At 43.6% G+C, this 19,595-nt stretch overlaps 1 protein-coding gene across 1 annotated transcript in view; it reads left to right on the plus strand.

Annotated features, from left to right (window-relative positions):
* WDR45B (WD repeat domain 45B) overlaps positions 1–16,940 on the plus strand; it is a 33,082-nt gene extending 16,142 nt beyond the window's left edge. Inside the window, exons 4-10 of the mRNA XM_044983700.1 lie at positions 4,607–4,694; positions 5,268–5,362; positions 8,613–8,803; positions 13,181–13,266; positions 13,585–13,686; positions 14,136–14,257; positions 15,364–16,940. Coding sequence (XP_044839635.1) covers positions 4,607–4,694; positions 5,268–5,362; positions 8,613–8,803; positions 13,181–13,266; positions 13,585–13,686; positions 14,136–14,257; positions 15,364–15,470 — 791 coding nt within the window. The 3' untranslated portion in view covers positions 15,471–16,940. The remainder of the gene's footprint in view (positions 1–4,606; positions 4,695–5,267; positions 5,363–8,612; positions 8,804–13,180; positions 13,267–13,584; positions 13,687–14,135; positions 14,258–15,363) is intronic.
* Positions 16,941–19,595: the final 2,655 nt, after the last annotated feature.

The following is a 19,595-nucleotide window of genomic DNA, read 5'->3' on the forward strand; positions in this document are numbered from 1 at the left end:
GGAGCTAATTTAACTACAACTAATCAGGAAAGAGATCTTGGAGTCATCGTGGATAGTTCTCTGAAGATGTCCATGCAGTGGCAGTCAAAAAAGCAAACAATGTTAGGAATAATTAAAAAGGGGATGGAGAATATCTTATTGCCTTTATATAAATCCATGGTATGCCCACATCTTGAATACTGCGTACAGATGTGGTCACCTCATCTCAAAAAAGATATACTGGCCTTAGAAAAGGTTCAGAGAAGGGCAACTAAAATGATTAGGGGTTTGGAACGGGTCCCATATGAGGAGAGATTAAAGAGGCTAGGACTTTTCAGCTTGGAAAAGAGGAGACTAAGGGGGGATATGATAGAGGTATATAAAATCACAAATGGTGTGGAGAAAGTGAATAAGGAAAAGTTATTTATTTGCTCCCATAAGATAAGAACTGGGGGGCCACCAAATGAAATGAATGGGCAGCAGGTTTAAAACAAAAGGAAGTTCTTCTTCCACAGGTTGACTGTGCGCTGTGAGAACTCCTTGCCTGAGGAGGTTGTGAAGGCTAGGATTATAACAGGGTTTAAAAGAGAACTAGATAAATTAATGGTGGTTAAGTCCATTAATGGCTATTAGCCAGGATGGGTAAGGAATGGTGTCCCTAGTCTCTGTTTGTCAGAGGGTGGAGATGGATGGCAGGAGAGAGATCACTTGATCATTACCTGTTAGGTTCACTTCCTCTGGGACACCTGGCATTGGCCATTGTCGGCAGACAGGATACTGGGCTGGATGGACCTTTGGTCTGACCCAGTGTGGCCGTTCTTATGTTCTTAGTTTTCTTTTAAAGTGTCATAACTATAAAGGAAAGGGTAACAGCCCTCCTGTGTACAATACTACAAAATCCCACCTCTCCCACCATGTCAAAGTTCCTTTCCCGCTCTGAACTCTAGGGTACAGATGTGGGGACCTGCATGAAAACCAGATCTAAGCTGGTAGTTAAGCTTGGAGGTTCTCATGCAGGGCCCCACATCTGTACCCTAGAGTTCAGAGTGGGGAAGGAACCTTGACATAAAGTGTGAGCCTTTGTATTATATTCAGCAACTGTACCACCTAAAGCCTGGTCTACACTACGCGTTTAAACTGGTTTTAGGAGCGTAAAACCGATTTAACGCCACACCCGTCCACACTAAGAGGCCCTTTATATCGGTATAAAGGGCTCTTTAAACCGGTTTCTGTACTCCTCCCTAACGAGAGGAGTAGCGCTAATATCGGTATTACCATATCGGATTGGGGTTAGTGTGGCCGCAGATCGACGGTATTGGCCTCCGGGCGGTATCCCACAGTGCACCACTGACCGCTCTGGACAGCAATCTGAACTCGGATGCAGTGGCCAGGTAGACAGGAAAAGCCCCGCGAACTTTTGAATATTTCCTGTTTGCCCAGCGTGGAGCTCCGATCAGCACGGGTGGTGATGCAGTTAAAAATCAAAATAAAGAAAGAGCTCCAGCATGCACGATGCGGACGTGATCGCTGTAAGGGCAGGCAAATCTGTTCTATCAGCACTCCGTTACAGAAGACGAAATTCAAAATCATTTTTAAAATATCTCCAGACAGATGCCATAGCAGGGACTCAGCGCACTGCTGCGTGACAAGCGTAACGGAAAGCCAAAGAATCAAATGGACGCTCATGGACTGGAGGACTCAAGCTATCCCACAGTTCCTGCAGTCTCTGAAAAGTATTTGCATTCTTGGCTGAGCTCCAAATGCCTCTAGGGTCAAAAACAGTGTCCGCGGTGGGTCAGGGCATAGCTAGGCAATTTACGCACCCCCCCACCCACCCCCAGAAGTGAAAGGGAAAACAATCCTCTCTTGACTCTTTTACATGTCACCCTATCTTTACTGAATGCTGCAGATAGATGCGATGGTGCAGCACTCAACACCAACATCCTTGCTCCCCCCACGCTATGGATGGCTGATGGTACAAAATGACTGGTACCCGTCCTCATCATCAGCCTATTGGCACATGGGGCAGTGCAAAAGGACTGGTAACCATGCTGACTAGCATCTGTTAGGTCGATCAAGGGCGCCTGGTCCTAATTTTTCCTGGTAGATGGTACAGTATGGCTGATAACCATCGTCATCATAGCAACAGGGGGCTGAGCTCCATCAGCCCCCACCCTTCATGTGTAAAGAAAAGATTCAATTGCCCCTGAACTAGCAGAGGGATGCTGGGCTCCTCTCCTACACACTCCTTATGTCCTGTCTGGACTATCATAGCAGCTGGAGGCTGCCTTCCACTCATATCTCACTAACAAGTCACTGTGTCTTATTCCTGCATTCTTTATTACTTCATCACACAAATGGGGGGACAATGCTACGGTAGCCCAGGAAGGCTGAGGGAAGAACGGAATCAACAGGTGGGGTTGTTGCAGGAGCACCCCCTGTGAATAGAATACAGCTCATAATTTCTGCAGGATCTGACACAGAGCAGCTGTGCTCTCTGGTTCTCTGATACAGTGGTTCTCTAGTACACTTGCCCATATTCTAGGCAGGACTGATTCTATTTTTAGATACCAAAAAGGAGGGATTGACTCAGGGAGTCATTCCCAATTTTGGCTTTTGCGCCCCTGGCTAAGAGCAGCCAGGGGCACTTATGACAGCAGCAAATGGAACAGTGCAAAAGGACTGGTAGCCACGATCATCTTATTACCAATTTATGGTATGGTAGATGGTACAATATGGCTGATAACCATCTCTGCTATCATGCAAAAGCAAAAGCATGCTGCTGTGTAGCGCTGCTGAATCGCCTCTGTGAGCGGCATCTAGTACACATACGGTGACAGTCACAAAAGGCTAAACAGGCTCCATGATTGCCATGCTATGGCATCTTCCAGGGCAATCCAGGGAAAAAAAGCATGAAATGCTTGTCTGCCGTTGCTTTCCCAGCGGAAGGAGTGACTGACGACATTTACCCAGAACCACCCGCGACAATGATTTTTGCCGCATCAGGCACTGGGATCTCAACCCGGAAATTCAAAGGGGCGGGGGAGGCTGCGGGAACTATGGGATAGCTATGGAATAGCTACCCACAGTGCAATGCTCCAGAAATCGACGCTAGCCTCGGACCGTGGATGCACACCACCGATTTAATGTGTTTAGTGTGGCCGCGCACACTCGATTTTATACAATCTGTTTTGTTAAACCGGTTTATGTAAATTCGGAATAATCCCGTAGTGTAGACGTACCCTAAGACTTAACTAGAAAGCTCAGTCTGATGGGAGATGGCAAAAGAAAACACATGGTGATGCAGTAAGTGGTTTGAAGTGCATGGAGTTCTTTCAGTTCATGTTGAACCAATCCACAGGTGTTAGAATTTACTGTTGTACTGGAGATGCATCTTTTCAGATAGCATTTAAAATGGGGGTCTTGACCACTTGTCATTTTTGCCCTAGTGTCTTGGTTGTATTTCATTTCCATAATTAATCTAGCTACCTAAATCCTCCGTTTCAATTAGTTGTATTCACTTCCTATCCTAAAGTATTTTATGCTGGTGTATACTCTTAAACAGATGCAAACTATGGCCCTCGGGACTGTTCTGCCTGGCCCCTGAGATCCTGGCCCAGGAGGCTAGCCCCTGGCCCCTCCCATGCTGTTCCCCCTCCCCCACAGACTCAGCTTGCTCCACCGGGCTGCGAGCTCCTGGGGCAGTGCAGCTGCAGAGCCTGGCCTGACCCGGTGCTCTGTGCTGCACAGTACGTGGCTGGCTCCCACCGGGTGGCACAGCTGCCTGTCCTGGTGCAGCTGCGCCGCCAGCCGCTCATGCTCCAGGCAGCGTGGTAAGGGGGAAGGGAGCGGGGGAGGGGGGTTGGGGGTGTGGATAGGGGTGAGGGCGGGGAACAAGGGGGTTGAATGGGGGCAGGGGTTCCGGGGGTGGTTGGATGGGGCAGGAGTCCTGGGGGGCAGTCAGAAAGGAGAGGAGGGTGATACATGGGGCAGTGGGGGGCAGTTGGGGCGGGACAGGGTGATCTGGGGGTGGTCAGGGGACAGAAAGAAGGGGAGGTGGATGGGGCAGGGATCCGGGGTGGCCATCAGGGAACAGGGGGGGTTGGATGTGGCGGGAGTCTCGGGGGGGGGGGGGGCTGTCTGGGGTGAGAAGCAGGGGGGTTGGATAGTGGGTGGGGGCTGGGCCACGCCTGCCTGTTTTGGGAGGCACAGCCTCCCCTAACCGGTTCTCCATACAATTTCTGAAACCTGATGGTTTGCCCACCCCTGCTCTACAGAGTTAGTTGCATTTCAAAGATCAGTAAAGTGAGTTTATTTTTGTTTGGTTTCTACAGAGTTTGTACAGCACTCTGGAAACACTTGAGATATTAATGTTATAGTAATACCTTGACAATTGTGCTTCTGTCTTAATTCTTTACTACTTAATTTAGGGGGGGAAGCAACCATCCACTGCGGTAAGCCCATGCTGAATACAAAACCAGGACCAATGTCCAAAAAATAGCTCCTCTTGTCACTTTATCAAACTGATTCAAGTGCTTTCCAGTTAGGAAGTGATTGTGTCAAACTTTTTAGAAATCTGAAATGAAATATTACTGCTGTTCTGATGGGATCTTTTCCACCATTTTAGTGATGATCTGGGATGATCTGAAAAAGAAGACAGTTATTGAAATAGAATTTTCAACAGAAGTCAAAGCAGTTAAATTGCGAAGAGATAGGTAGGTATGAGTAAAAATGTATTCCATGTGCAAGGTGTTATTTGTCTGTTATGTGTAGAGGTGTGTTTGAGAGAGTCTCAGTTGTTTATAAAAGGAAATTCTTTAAAGCATATGTTTGCAACTAGAAATCTATTTAAAATGGGGCTTTTGGACAAGCTTTTTAAAGGGTGAGTAGATCAGAGCTCAAGTAGATTGGTGTATAGCTTACCACTGACACTTTCTGCTTTGCCATGTACAGAAGAGTGTTACAGGAGTGCCACAGGATTCTTTGTTGCTTTTACAGGAGTTCCTGTTGGTCTGTAGCAGGAATCCCTGCTTGTATATGTGAACAGCTGGCACCTATCTGCTTTCCGTCTTGTTAATTACTCTACAGCCATGACAAAGGGGTTTTGCAGGAACTGCAGTTACTGTTGGTTGGGAGGGTAAAAGTGTAAGAATCAAATTAAAGTATGTTGAAGGCATTGTACAATTGAAATAATTATGCATTAATAGTTCTGTGTGTATCTGTCTCTGTCCCTTTTCCCTGCTCTTGATTTGAGAAGACATAAGTGCTTCCCTTTTTATCTGTTTCAGAATTGTGGTAGTTTTGGACTCCATGATTAAAGTTTTCACATTCACACACAATCCCCACCAGTTGCATGTTTTTGAAACCTGCTACAACCCTAAAGGTTAGTAGTGTACTTAAAGTGGGGGAAGGTACGTGTTCTTTTTTGGCCCTTGTTACTCTTCTTTTGAGTCTGTCCCATTTTTATCATGACATTACTCATCTAGTTGGAAGTTCCTTGCTTTATTCATTTTCTGTTTAATTTCATTAACAATGACTTGTTTTGAAACATTACAATCATACACTTGTGGGATGATGCTTTTGTTGCAAACTGTTAGCATAAAGTCTATTTCACAATGCTTCATAACACTTCATTGCAGGAAAGCTCTCTCAATCTACGTTATTATCATACACGGATTTGGTTTGTCAAAGAAAGATGGTGCTGCCTTTTTGTTACAAATCTGTGCGCTCTGAAAATTGGGTGAGTTTTCTAGCACAGAATACTAATGATCAAGGATAGTTCCTACTAAAGAGACAGCAGTAGCTTACATCATGGAACAGGCCACCCAAATATCAAGAGAATCTGCTCCAATATGGAAATAATCCCCTCCCGACTGCACAGTCCCAGTTGTCACCTACCACCCCACACTGGAACCCATATGGGTATCATTAAGCACTTACAAACCATACTCAATGGGGACCACAACTTGAAATAAATCTTTTCTGAACCCCCTCTTCTGGCCTTCAAACATTCTCCCAACTTCTCCAAGCTCCTCACAGACCGGGACACACCAACTCAAAGCAGCACTAGACCCTGCCATAACAACAGACACACAACATGCAGACGTATCTCCACTGTTATGATGATAAATACCCCCCCCCAACACACCTTTCAAGATCCATGGGTTCTACACATGCCTATCCCAACATGTGGTGTACCAGTGCACTAAATGCCCCAAGAACAACTATATGGATGAAACGAGACAATCACTGTGCTCGAATGAACTTGTACAGAAAAATAAGACACCCTATCACTTGTGGGCACTTGTTCGTTTGTTTTTCTCCTCCACAAAGTGATTCCTCTATATCTGACCTCTCAGTTCTCATCCTCGAAGGAAACTGCACAACACCTTCAAAAGATGACCCTGGGTGCTTAAATCATATGCTAGACATTAAAAAACCTGGACTGCCTAGAGCTACTGAATTTATGGCTTATTTCAACAATCTACAACCCCTCCGTCTTTTTTTTGGCCCTCCTTTCTGCCCTATAGCTGGGAAGGTGTTAATGGGCCACTTAACACACATTAATCTACGAGACCTTTCAAGGTGAACTAATTACACTAAACCAGGGGTTCTCAGGACAAATTATTTGGTGGCCTCAGAGTGCAGCCACCAACTCTTGCTGGTGGCTGTTTTAACACTCCCCCCCCCCCCCCCTAAAATACTTAATTAGCTTTAGGAAAAACAAATATGCACAAATACACACATCCTAATATTGTAATTTATTTATTGCTAGTTAGTAAGTCTTTTGTGAAAAGTGATATTAACATACAAGTATCCCTTTTCACGGCAGACTTACTCAGCCCTGGCAAGTTTGAGGACAAATTAAGCCCTGCATGGGGGGGTTGGAGGAGGCGGTGTGGGCCAGGGAGGCAGCGGTGAGCCAGAGCCTGAAGCCATGCAGCCAGAGCCTGGGATCTCCCACCATGCAGCCAGAGCCCAGGGCTGGAGCCTGAAGCCCGAGTCCCACTGCCCCTCAGAAGGTAGGGAACTCACTAGCTGCTCCTCCAGTGTTGTGCCCCACCTGTCTTCAGAGGGGGGCAGGGCCCAACCCCTGCTGGTGGCTCCAGCAATCAACACCAAGGTGGTATATCCGGGTGTACCAGGGAGGGGGAGGGGCCACTCTTCCCCCTCCCCCCAAATAACAGTGCAGGAGGCCGTGGCCACAAGAAAAGCCCCTGGTGGTCACATGCAGCCAGTGGCTGCATTTGAGAAATGCTGCACTAAACAATCTCTTCCATCTTGTATTTAGCTGTGATACTCTGAGTACATTTCCCAGACCTGAAGAGCTGTGTGTAAACTAAAACACTTGTCTCTCACCAAGAGAAGTTGGTTCAATAAAATATTACCTCACCCTCCTTGTCTCTACTAAGAAGACAGCACTTAATTATTAGTCCTTTCAGTCTTTATAACACTGGTATTGTCTGTAATAGTCTCTCTCCACATACTCCTCACTCACTGGGAGAACTAAGTGCTCTTAAATCGCTGCTGAGCTTTTCAGATTAACTTTCCAAGTGTGGTGCATGCTATAGAAATACTACTTGGATCAGGGCCTCATTGAGCTAGGCAGTGTGCATGTACATGGAGGCATAGCCCTGTCCAAAAGTACTTAAAATCTATGCTACCATTAATAAGCTGGGATAGGGACTTTCAAAAGGCTGCCGTGGCCGCTGCTAATGTCACTGGCCTTTCTGGGTCAAACGTGTGTGCATGGTAGTGTAATCTGACGTGATGTGTGCATGGTAGTGTAATTTGCACATAAATTGCACCAACTTAAAGGCCAAGGAGTCAGTAGGTCTAAATTAGAGGATCTCCTATTTTACCATGATTCTTGTTACCCCTTCCTGTTTTTTTCCTGTCGGAATGCACTTCTGCCCCTCTGGTGTGACTTGCACCAACTTACCCCTTAGACTTAATGGGCCAAATTCAGAAGAGACATGTAAGTTCCATTTCAGTAAATAGGTACTAGCTTGAAGTCTGAGGGGGCCAGAAGAAGATGGGGCATCTTAGTCTGGCTTCGGATTTTTTATTTATTTATTGGCTTTGAGTTGATATGTAGTTGAAACTAATTTTGCCTCTCGAACTTCAATTTTATTCTAAAATATATTTTGTTTCCCTGTTTTTTAAATTTTGGCAAAATGATATTTTCTTCAGACTTCTATAGGCTTTGGAAAGCTTGTGGTAGCTTTACAGGTTTGATGTACTAGCTACTTGCTGAAAATGTCCAGATTCTTAGACAGAACATGGGCTATCCTGGTTGTACTGTAGGATGAACTGCAGTCCCAGAGATCACTCTGTTAGTTTGCAATGCTCCTTTTTAACACCCCCTCTCCCCCCATTTGCTTGTACATGCACTGCACTTACTGCTGGATAATATTTGGAGATATTGGAAGCTTGTCTAACCTTGTCTTCACTTTTTGTAGTAAACTTCAAAACTATTTCTAAATTTAAGATGTGACATTAGGATTTCCTTTTGTTAAAATTATTGTAGTGTATTGTAAGAACTAGTGTGTGGGGTATGGTTTTTTTATTATTATTTTCAAAGTCCTTTTTTAAAAAAAAAAAAGCTCCTTTTTTGTCAATTTTGTTTTTAGGTCTCTGTGTCCTTTGTCCAAATAGTAATAATTCCCTTCTTGCATTCCCTGGAACACATACTGGGCATGTGCAGATAGTGGATCTGGCTAATACAGAAAAGCCTCCTGTAGACATACCAGCTCATGAAGGAGTCTTGAGCTGTATAGCTTTAAACCTGCAGGGAACAAGAATTGCAACAGCATCAGAAAAAGTAAGCAAATAATCAAATGTTCTATTATCAGTGGCTATATTTATGAATACACTATATGGTCCTAATATTAGTGGAACGAATGCTTTGTTACACTGTAACTACTGGAAAACTAAGTCTTAAGGAACCTAGCGTGCACAGAATTTTTCCCATTGATCTTTACTGCTCCCTCAGCAAACCTGAATACTTCCCTAGATCTGGCATGACTCTCTAGCAGCCCGGAGCTGAGATATTACTTCATTCAGTAACCCAATGGGCTTATTCAAATTGAGTCCAGCTATCTTGAGCCAAGAACAGGCTTTGTTTACTATACTGGACTCATGGGCAGCAGGTGAACCACAGGCTGAGGGAGGCTATCCCCCGGCCGACCCACCCCTTCTGCCCAGGGCCCTGCCCCTCCCTTCCCCCACTGGAGCCCAGAGGACTCCTCCTCCCTCCAGAGCGCCCGGTTGGCAGGCAGCGTGGAGTCCCTGCTGCAGGTCAGCCCCCAGTAGCGCCAGGGCCCCCCTATGCGAGGTGGAGGCAAAAGCAGCCCCCCGCCCATGTCCCAGGCCCCCCGTCCAGGGCAGATGGAGGGACCCAGGCTTCCCCCAGCTGCCTGTGCAGCTCTCCCCAACCTGGCTTGGCCCAGAGCTGCAGCCCGGCCGTAAGAGCTGGGTAGCTGTGGGAGCCACGGCGGATCCTCCACCTGCCCACAGTGTGGAGGACCCAAGCAGCCTCTGACTCATGTCCCTGCTTCCTGGGTCCCCCACCAAGGGCAGGTGGAGGGTCCACAGCTGCCTGCAAGGCTCACTTCTGGAAGGGAGGGCATTCTACAAGTCTGTCAGGTGCTGTACTAGCTAGTCTACTATGTAGGCTTCAGTTCAGCTTGAACTTGATTTTTAGCTTCAGATCCAGGAACATATTTGATCACTACGTTGAAATGTTGGAGAATGTTTTCCAAGCTTTAGACAATCCTAGAAAATATTCTACAGCTCTACCAGACCCTTTTGAACTGCATAATTTAGAAGTTACTACTATAGGGATACCAATGGATTTTCATTTTTGGCATGATGCCAGGAATTCTGCTGTTGAGGACTGTCATCATTTCATTGTAAAACCTTTGTAACTTCTAGGACTGGAGGCCTGTTTGGCCATCCTCTTTTAATATTGGTATCACAATCAGAATAACTTGACTAGATAACAGCTAATCACTTCCTTTACTTTTTGGGTGTGGGCTTCCAAAAGTACCCAAGTGACTCAGAACTGTTTTCACTAAAAGTAGGATTTGTACTCCTGGATCAGTTAAGCTTCAAAAGCTCTCTAAAGTCAGCCAGTACGTGAGGCACATGGAAGCAGATCTCCACTGGACACTCTTCATGCTGTTATGTCAAGGGATGTCTTTTTTCAGAAGATGGTCGTGTATAGCTCTAACTTCGCAGGGATAACACTTTCAAAAACAGGAGCTTAAAGTTAGGACCCTAGAGCCACAGTGAGGCATCTCAGGGATGAGATTTTAAAAAAAAATGTTGACTTCAGTGCTTCAGATTCGCTTAAACGCTCAAATCTCACCTGTGGGCTCCTAAATACAGACCTAGGATCTTAACCTTAAGCTGCTTCTGTTTTTGAATACTTTGGCTGCACATTTCCTGTCATATCTCCGCCTTTGCTCCCATTTGTGGATTGTGCTGCTCTCTGTGGATTTGTGGATTTGCTACCTCTGTCTCCTCTGCCGTTTTGAAGAGCAGAGTGGAAAGAATGCAAGGCAGAGCGCTTCACAAGAGGCCCCATGTACATGGAGACAGCAGGAAGACTAAATACTGTCTGGTGAACTCCACTTTAGAGAAACTAGAGGAATGAAAAGCCAAATCCTAGCTATACTTTTTGCTACCTTTCCTCCTATCCTTCAACTGAAATAAGCTCTCAAACCACTGTCTTTTTAGAATCTTGGCTGTATTAATGTACATTCCAGTAGCGCCAAATGCTAAAAACTGGCAGTCTTTCCTAAATTAAGATTAAAAATCCAATCCTGTCCCTAAAGGGAAGGAGAATGACAGAGATGAAAAGCCAGAAGGACAGAGTGAGATGAAAGGTAGTGATTGAATGGAGACCAGGGTGGACTACTGTTCTCCTCCTCCAGGCTGAGAGCATGGCTCCTGAATAACTTTAAGTGGCTAATCCCATATGTGTAAACTGAGGTAAGAGCATATGTAAGGGACCATCATTAATGATCGATGAGGTAGGCAACCATTTCAAACTACACTGCTTACTGAATGTTCTATAAGCATTGTCTAAAAGTTAGTATTATTTACAAAGTTAGATTAACTTGATAAAAGGAGACTACCCTTTACTGATGTGGGCTATGAGAATTAAACACATGCAGTAATTTTGGCTGTAACTCCCATTTTCAAGGGATTGTATTGTGTACTAGACTTCCGTCAGATGAAAGTGATACAGTACTTAGAAACTAACTAGCACTATTTCTTCCCTTTTTAAAAGCAGTCTTATTGTACGTCTTTGAATTGGTCTGCTATTTAAGACTAAATACATGTTTACATAGAATCGGAGGACTGGAAGCGATCTCGAGAGATCTAGTCCAGTCCCCTGCACTCATGGCAGGACTGAGTATTATCTAAACCATCCTTGACAGGTGTTTGTCCAACCTGCTCTTAAAAATCTCCAATGATGGAGATTTCATCACCTCCCTCGGCAATTTAGTCCAGTGTCTAACCACTCTGACAGTAAGATTTTACTAATGTCTGTCCTAAATCACCCTTGCTGAAATTTAAGCCCATTGCTTCTTGCCCTATCCTCAGTGGATAAAGAGAACAATTTTTCTCCCCCTTCCTTGTAACAACCTTTTATGTACTTGAAAACTGTTATGTCTCCTCTGTCTTCTCTTCTCCAGACTAGACAAACCCAATATTTTCAATCTTCCCTCATAGGTCATGTTTTCTAGACCTTTAATCATTTTTGTTGCTCTTCTCTGGACTTCCTCCAATTTGAACATATCTTTCCTGAAACGTGGTGCCTTGAACTGGACACGTACTCCAGTTGCGGCCTAATCAGCACAGAGTAGAGTGGAAGAATTTTTTCTCATGTCTTGCTTACAGCATTCCTGCTAATACATTAAACATGGTTGTGTGTGGGTTTTTTTTTTTGCGTATCAGTGTTACACTGACTCATATTTAGCTTGTGAGCCACATCCCTTTCTGTAGTTCTCCTTCCTAGGCAGTCATTTCCCATTTTGTATGTATGCAACTGATTGATTGTTACTTCCTAAGTGGAGTACTTTGCGCTTGTCCTTATTGAATTTCATCCTGTTTCCTTCAGACCATTTCTCCAGTTTGTCCAGATCATTTTAAATTTTAATCCTATCCTCCAGAGCACTTGCAACCCCTTCCAGCTTGGTATTGTCCACAAAACTTTAAGTGTACTCCTCTATGCCATTATCTAAATCACTGATATTGAAAAGCACCAGATCCACAACTGATCCCTGTGGGACCCCACTCGTTATGCCCCTCCAGCTTGACTGTGAACCATTGATAACTACTCTCTGGGAACAGTTTTCCAACCAGATAAGCACCCACCTTTATAGTAGCTCCATCTAGGTTGTATTTTCCTAGTTTATAAGGTCATGTGAGACAGTATCAAAAGCTTTACTAAATTCAAAATATAGCATATCTACCACTTTCCCCTATCCACAAGGCTTGTTACACTAAGACATGAATGGTTTGACATGAATGTGGTATTCTGAGGGACTGGTTTGACTTTCTTATTGGGTCTCTTGAATGGCTTGGTTTACTGAAATGGGATAATGCTTTGCAATGGGGATTGCCTGATGCTAGGTGGTGTGAGAAATATTAGCTTGGAGAACAGTACTTAGGGAATCCTTCCAGAAGATTCCAACACAATAAACTAAACTTGTGGATTTTCCTGCTTTATGCTGTCTGGTCTTGGTTTAATTGAGAAATATGCAGAGTAGTGACTGAGGATGATTATTTCTGAATGTGAGAAATGGATGATTGGAATGTTTGCCCAGCTTATTGGAAACACGTTCCAATAAACCAATATGAGGACTCCAGTAACATTTCAGAATGTTACAACTAGTGATCTGTACATTGGTCAAACAAGGCACCATGCCATAAAATAGACCCGTGGTGTAAACTGAAGACTCCAGTACTTTCAAATCTTAAGCATAAACTTAATGAGGGATCCTCCTGGTTCATAATGGGCTAAAAATAATCCACACACAAGTCAGTTAGGACTTGATATTCTTAGCAAGATACTAGTGTTTCAGGATGTTGGATTGCATGGGATGCGCTTGTAGTACTTTATGAATACAGGATAGTTAAAGACTTCTTCCTCCTTTATTAATAAAATGTTTTGTTACTTTTCCAGGGGACTCTCATAAGAATATTTGATACTTCATCGGGGCATTTAATCCAGGAGTTACGAAGAGGTTCACAAGCAGCTAATATCTACTGGTAAGCTTAACATTTTTTCCCCCTTCTGAATGTACTTTCTCCATCTTTTGATGCATCTGGTATCTTTTTGTGCTGAGATTGCACAAAGAACTACAGGGAAGATTTTTTCAAAGGCACAAGATGCCTAGCCTAACTACATTTTGTTCCTTTTAAAATTCAGGTTGTGTGTGCAGGCCTAATTAGTGTTCGTGAAGTGCTAAGTGTTTTCTTTTTCTATCTAACTCTAGGTTAAATGCAATACATAGGCACCTTACAAATTAAGCTACTATAGTGTATGAAGACTAAATAAAAATCTATTGCAATTATTTGTGTCTACAGCATTAACTTCAATCAGGATGCTTCCCTAATTTGTGTATCAAGTGACCATGGCACAGTGCATATTTTTGCTGCAGAAGACCCCAAAAGGAACAAGCAGTCTAGGTAGGCTTTCATCCATTCTCTAGCCTATTGGTGTGAGTTTTAATTGTCAGTATTAAACACATACTAGCAAGACTGTTTCTCCCCCTCCCCCAAGTTGTTTCAAAATTAAGCTTTTTTTTTTTTCATAGTAGCATTTAATGAGGCAAAAACTCAGTTCACTGACATTGCAGAGTAATCATTGCTCTGTTGCATGAATAAAAGAAGATAAACCCAAGATATCTGTGTATTGTATGGTTTTATACTGCCACCTAACGAACAGAAATGTGAGTGCTTCCCAAAGAATCTATTTAGCACTAGTGGAGTCCCTAGTTGACCTCATGGTGTTTTTGGTATTCCTTTTTTTTGGGACACAGACTATGCTGGGGGTACAGGTCTTTGATGGGATCTGTACCATAGCAATCAAGGAAGTGGCATCAGAATCATTATGGTGGATCTTTTTCTTTTTTCAGTTTGGCCTCCGCCAGCTTCCTCCCCAAATACTTCAGTTCCAAATGGAGCTTTTCCAAATTCCAGGTTCCCTCAGGCTCTCCATGCATTTGTGCCTTTGGAACAGAGCCAAATGCTGTCATAGGTAAGTTATCTGAACTTCCCCAACGGTTCTGTTTGAAAAGCAAGCCCTGGCAAGCTCTTCCACAAGTGACTAGTTTTTTAGCTTGGTGGGTTTTGTTTTGGTTTTGTTTTAAATCTAATACTGTAAAGGATGACTGGCTAAAATACTGGAGCCTGTCAGTCTGAGGGAGGGATCATGGTGACAACTTTGACAGTGCTTGCTCACTTTTTCCAGACAGCAAACCTTCATCATGGGCCAGGCTTGCATAGGATCTGTGCTAATGAGAACTAGGGCAGGGGTGAGCAAACTTTTTGGCCTGAAAGCCATATATCTGGGTATAGAAATTGTATAGCAGGCCATGAATGCTCACAAAATTGGGGGTTGAGGTGTAGGCTCTGGGGTTGGGCCAGAAATGAGTTCAAAGTGCAGGAGGGGGCTCCAGGCTAGGACAACAGCTTTGGAGGGTGGGAGGGGGATCAGGGCTGGGGCCTGGAGGGGTGGCTTAGGGATGCACGCTTTGAGCAGCTCCTGGAAGCAGCAGCATGTCCCCCCTCTGGCTCCTACATGGAGGCGTGGCCAGGGGCCTCTGGTGTGTGCCCTGTCTGCAGGTGCTACCCCCACAGCTCCCATTGGCTGTGGTTCCTGGCCAATGGGAGCTGTGGGGATGGGGGCAGTGTGTGGAGCCCCTTGGCTGCCCCTACATGTAGGAGCCAGAGGGGAGACATGCTGCTGCTTCTGGGAGTCACACAGAGTGGCCCCTTACCCTGCTCCCTAGATGAAGCACCTAGAAGAGTGTGGCAAGCCCCAGACCCTGCTGCCTACAGAGAGCTTGAGGGCTGGATTAAAATAGCTAGTGGGCTGTAGTTTGCCCACCCCTGAACTAGAGGGTTGTGACCAATAATGTGGGCTTTGAGCAAACCGCAAAAGATTCCTTGCACTGATTGCTGTTTAGGACAAACATCTTATAGACAGTAACTTTCTCCAGGCTGCCAGCCAAACTAATGCTGAACAAGGTGTGTCCTACTGGGTTGAGAAGAGTGAGTTTCCAAAAAGGTGCACACTGAAGTAATGTGCTGGAGATACTAGTGCTTTTTAGGCTGTAAAACAAGTCTTTGTTTTTGTTTCAGCAATATGTGCAGATGGTAGTTACTACAAATTCTTATTCAACCAAAAAGGGGAATGCTCGAGGGATGTCTATGCTCAGTTTCTAGAAATGACTGATGACAAGCTTTGACTAAACTGAGGAAGAAAGTGTTTTGGTCAAAGTACTGCCTTGGTTATTCTGCTTCTTTAGAAGGACTGGGTATGTATGTCCAATACTGATCAAGATGTGTAACCAACCTCATTGAGAAGCTTGGCCCAACGTGAGCAGAACAAGCGCTGATGTAGAGGACTTCTGCCTATGTTAAACTCATGCTATTTTTTCAATATCAGAAAAATTGGGTTTCTGTCAACTCTTCAGTCTTCAAGAAATGGCTTTCAACAGCTTGTGCCTACAGGGTCTCTCGTTTTAGTTAAACTGTGAAATTGGAGTGCAGATGAGTGCCTGTCACATGTCTGAGGTGTTTTGTACAAACTTCAGGCAAGGATGTGAGAATTTATTTCAGGCATCATATTACATCACTTCCACTGAACCTCTGTGGGGGCAGGAAATAACTGTAAATACTAGGTAACTAACTAGAATAGTTATACCAGCAGCTTGCCTTAGAACAGGAGGGATTTATTTCCCTTTTCACACACCTTAACATGCAGAAGGAAGGAGAGGACACAAGTTGCTATAATAATCCCAATCTGAACTGCACTTGCCCTCTGGCCTGGAGTGTGGTGCAGTTGTCTTATGGCCATAGATTGATAGTTAGTCATGTACACACTGATGTTCTTGGTTAAGTTGAATTAACTATCAGCACTAATGTAATTTTCAGTGGTGCCAAACTCTATATATTAGACACACAGGCACATTTAGGTACTGCTGATGTGGTTAACCACTACTCAGCACATGAATTAAATTGCATAGGATACTGTGGCAAGTGAAGTTCATGTTTGAAGGGGAGGCTGCTGCTTCTATAATGAAACACATCCATTCTAGCTAAAAATTTAAGTTGGTGTAACAGATGCATTGGATTGCTTCTTAAAATACCAACTCTGGGTTTCAACCAGAAGACTTTACAGGCCACTTAACACATAGTTTAAAGTAGGTAATGTGAAGTACACTGTGTGATGACTCTAAATCTGCAAAGCGTTTTTGAAGTGTTGCATACTTTTGCATATTGAATAGTGTTTGCCTAGGTGCAGTTAGGTCAAATAAAATCACCTGACTTGCATCCATCTCTTCTCCCTCCCCATTTGATTTTTTGGAAATAAGGCATATACCATTTTCTTTAAAAACGTGAAATAGAACAAGTTCTCAATTCCTAGCACTAATTACATGAGGCATATTCCTACAATACCTCAGCTTTAATTTCACAAATGCTTCAAAGTTGAAGTCCTAGTTCACTCTTGATTATTTAGCTGAAAATTATCTAAATTTGGCAAGTGTTAGTATCTGGTAATAAAAAGGACCAAGGACTAGCTTTTATGCAGATTGTGTGGTCAAGTTTGCATGTTGCTTTTATGTGTATTTAATCATTTGTTTTGCACACTTATTTGTAATGTTTCTTTTAAATAAATGACTAATTTTGCTGTATTCATTTAAGGTAAGCACTGGATAACTTTTTTTAAATACACACACACACCTTTAACTTACCTACTGTTTGAGTTCAGAAATAACTTATGCAAATTAATAGCAAGGTTAGGCAGCAGTTATACTGTCCATCCCATAGTCAAGAACAGCTGATGTCCCTTTTTAATAACCATTTTTTGCCCTAGGCCCTTTAACTTTTTTTAGCTACATTTCATATCTTACAAACTCAAGTACTTCATATTAAAACAAAACAGAGGAACAGGCTCCAATTCTATGGGGAGGGGGCATTAGTGAGGCTTATCTGGCCCTCTGACTATTCACCCCAGAGGCACTAACATACTGCAAAGTATGACCCTGAGCAGGGCTCTAGTAGTAAGGGTGAAGGTCTCTAATCCTTCTGGGCAAAGGTAGGAGCCCAGGCAGAAACAGATGCATCATGGAGGTGAATGTCTAGGTGTGAGGGTGGCTTTAGCGTCCTTCACCAAGGGATGCTGTTCCAGGAAGGAGGACCGCTAACCAGAGAGAGGGTCCACCTTTCAAAGAGCAGGGAGAGCATATCTGGATACAGACTAGCTAACCAAGCAAGGGGGGCTTTAAATTAGGGTTCAGGGTAGGAGAGAAAAGACCACAAGTAAGTTAAATATGCAGAGCTGGGAGAAGGGTCAGACTCATAGCAGAGATAAAGAGACTGGGGGGGAATCAAATCAGTATCTTAGGCAAGAAGTATGGGGAAGAAGCAAGAACTTGAAATACTAGTTAATAAACATAACTATGCATAGTTGGCATAGACTTGGTGTGATAATACACATGATTGGCAGAAAAGGGTACAGCTTGCTCAGGGAAAAAAGGGGTCGCCTTATAGATCAAAAGATGTATACACTTGAACTTGCAGAAAGTCTCTGGATAAGGTAAAAGGGATTAAAAAACCAAGGGTGATGTCATGGTAGGGGTTTACTAGAGACCATGTAACCAAGAAGAAGAGGTGGATGAGGCTTTTTAAAATAACTAACCATCATCCAAAGCATAGGACTTGGTCATGATGGGAGATTTCAACTACCTGGACCTCTGTTGGGAAAACACAGTAGGGCACAGGTTATCCAACAAGTTCTTGGACTGTATTGGAGAAAGCTACTAGAGGAGAGGTTGTTCTAGATTTGATTTGGACAAATAGGGAGGAACTGGCTGAGAATTTGAAAGTCATCATGAAATGACAGAATGCATGATTCTAAGGAATAAGAGGGAAAACTGCACAATAAAGACAAGCCTTTTGAAATTCATTAGCAAATGCAGGGAGTTGGTAGGTAAGATCCCATTGGAAATAAGGCTAAGGGGAAAAACAGTTCAAGAGAGTTGACAGTTTTCAGAGAGACATAAGGGCATGCTATCCCACCACATAGGAAAGATAGGAAGGAGATTTTCAATGATCTGACCTAATTTCCACCTTTTGTGAGTTTCAAATTACAAAGGATAACTATAAACAAAATATATATAGGGATAAAATTAGGCACAAAATGAGATTAAACTAGCTAGAGACAAAGCGTGATTAAAAAAAAGTGCTAAGAGACTTCTTTGTTTCAGTTCTCACCAAAATGTTTAGTAGCAATTGGACATCTAACAATGAATGTCAGTAGAAAATGAGGTTGGGTCAGAGGCTAAAATAGGAATTAAAAATTACTCAGACAAATTAGATGTCTTCAAGTCATCAGGGCTTGATGAAATACATCCTAGAATACTCAAAGCTGACTGAGGAGATTATCTTCAAAGAGCCATGGAAAGGAAAAGGGCAAATATAGTGCCATTTATCAAAAAGGGAATAAGGACAACCCCAGGGAATTACAGACTGGGCAGCATAACTTCAGTACCTCGAGAGATAATGGAGCAAATAATTTAAGCAATCAATTTACAAATAAACCTCTACCCATATATAACATGATCCTCGGGAGCCAAAAATCCCTACTGCGTTATAGGTGAAACCCCATTATATCAGGGTAGCAGCAGCAGGGCTCCAGCAGTGATTTAAAGAGCCTGGGGCTCTGGCTGCGGGGAGCCCCAGGCCCTTTAAATCACCACCCGAGCCCCGCTGCCAGAGACCCAGGGTAGCAGTGGCAGGGCTCCGACCGTGATTTAAAGGGCCCTGGGCTCCCCACAGCAGCCAGAGCTCCGAGCCCTTTAAATCGCCAGCTGAGCCTCTCTGTCGGAGCCCTGGGGTTATCACACTATATGCAAACCTGTGTTACATCAGGGTAGAGGTGTACTTAAAAGGTGATAAGTAACAGTCAGCATGGATTTGTCAAGAAGAAATCATGTCAAACCACCTGAATAGCTTTCTTTGACAGAGTAACAAGCCTTGTGGATAGGGGGGAAGCAGATGCTGTGGTATATCTTGACTTTAGTAATAGGGGTCAGGATATGAAGTAATCAAGTGTCCAACACACTCACGTCTTTCCATTACCAGTTAATAGGTCTACTCAGTACAGGTTAAAAATCCAAGGTTTAAATTTAAGATTTTGAAAGGTATGAGGTTACTTTACCATAACTAATAGATCTTTTTAAGATTAAATGCTATTTAGATGGCAGAGCACATTGTCTAGTTAAAAGTAGCTATACTCCTGGTGGAATTCTGTGCCAAAGAATTAAATTCTGCATATTTTATTTGTCCAAACAATATAATCACACCAG

The sequence above is a fragment of the Mauremys mutica genome, chromosome 12, assembly GCF_020497125.1.
Source record: "Mauremys mutica isolate MM-2020 ecotype Southern chromosome 12, ASM2049712v1, whole genome shotgun sequence".
Taxonomy (NCBI): Eukaryota; Metazoa; Chordata; order Testudines; family Geoemydidae; genus Mauremys; species Mauremys mutica.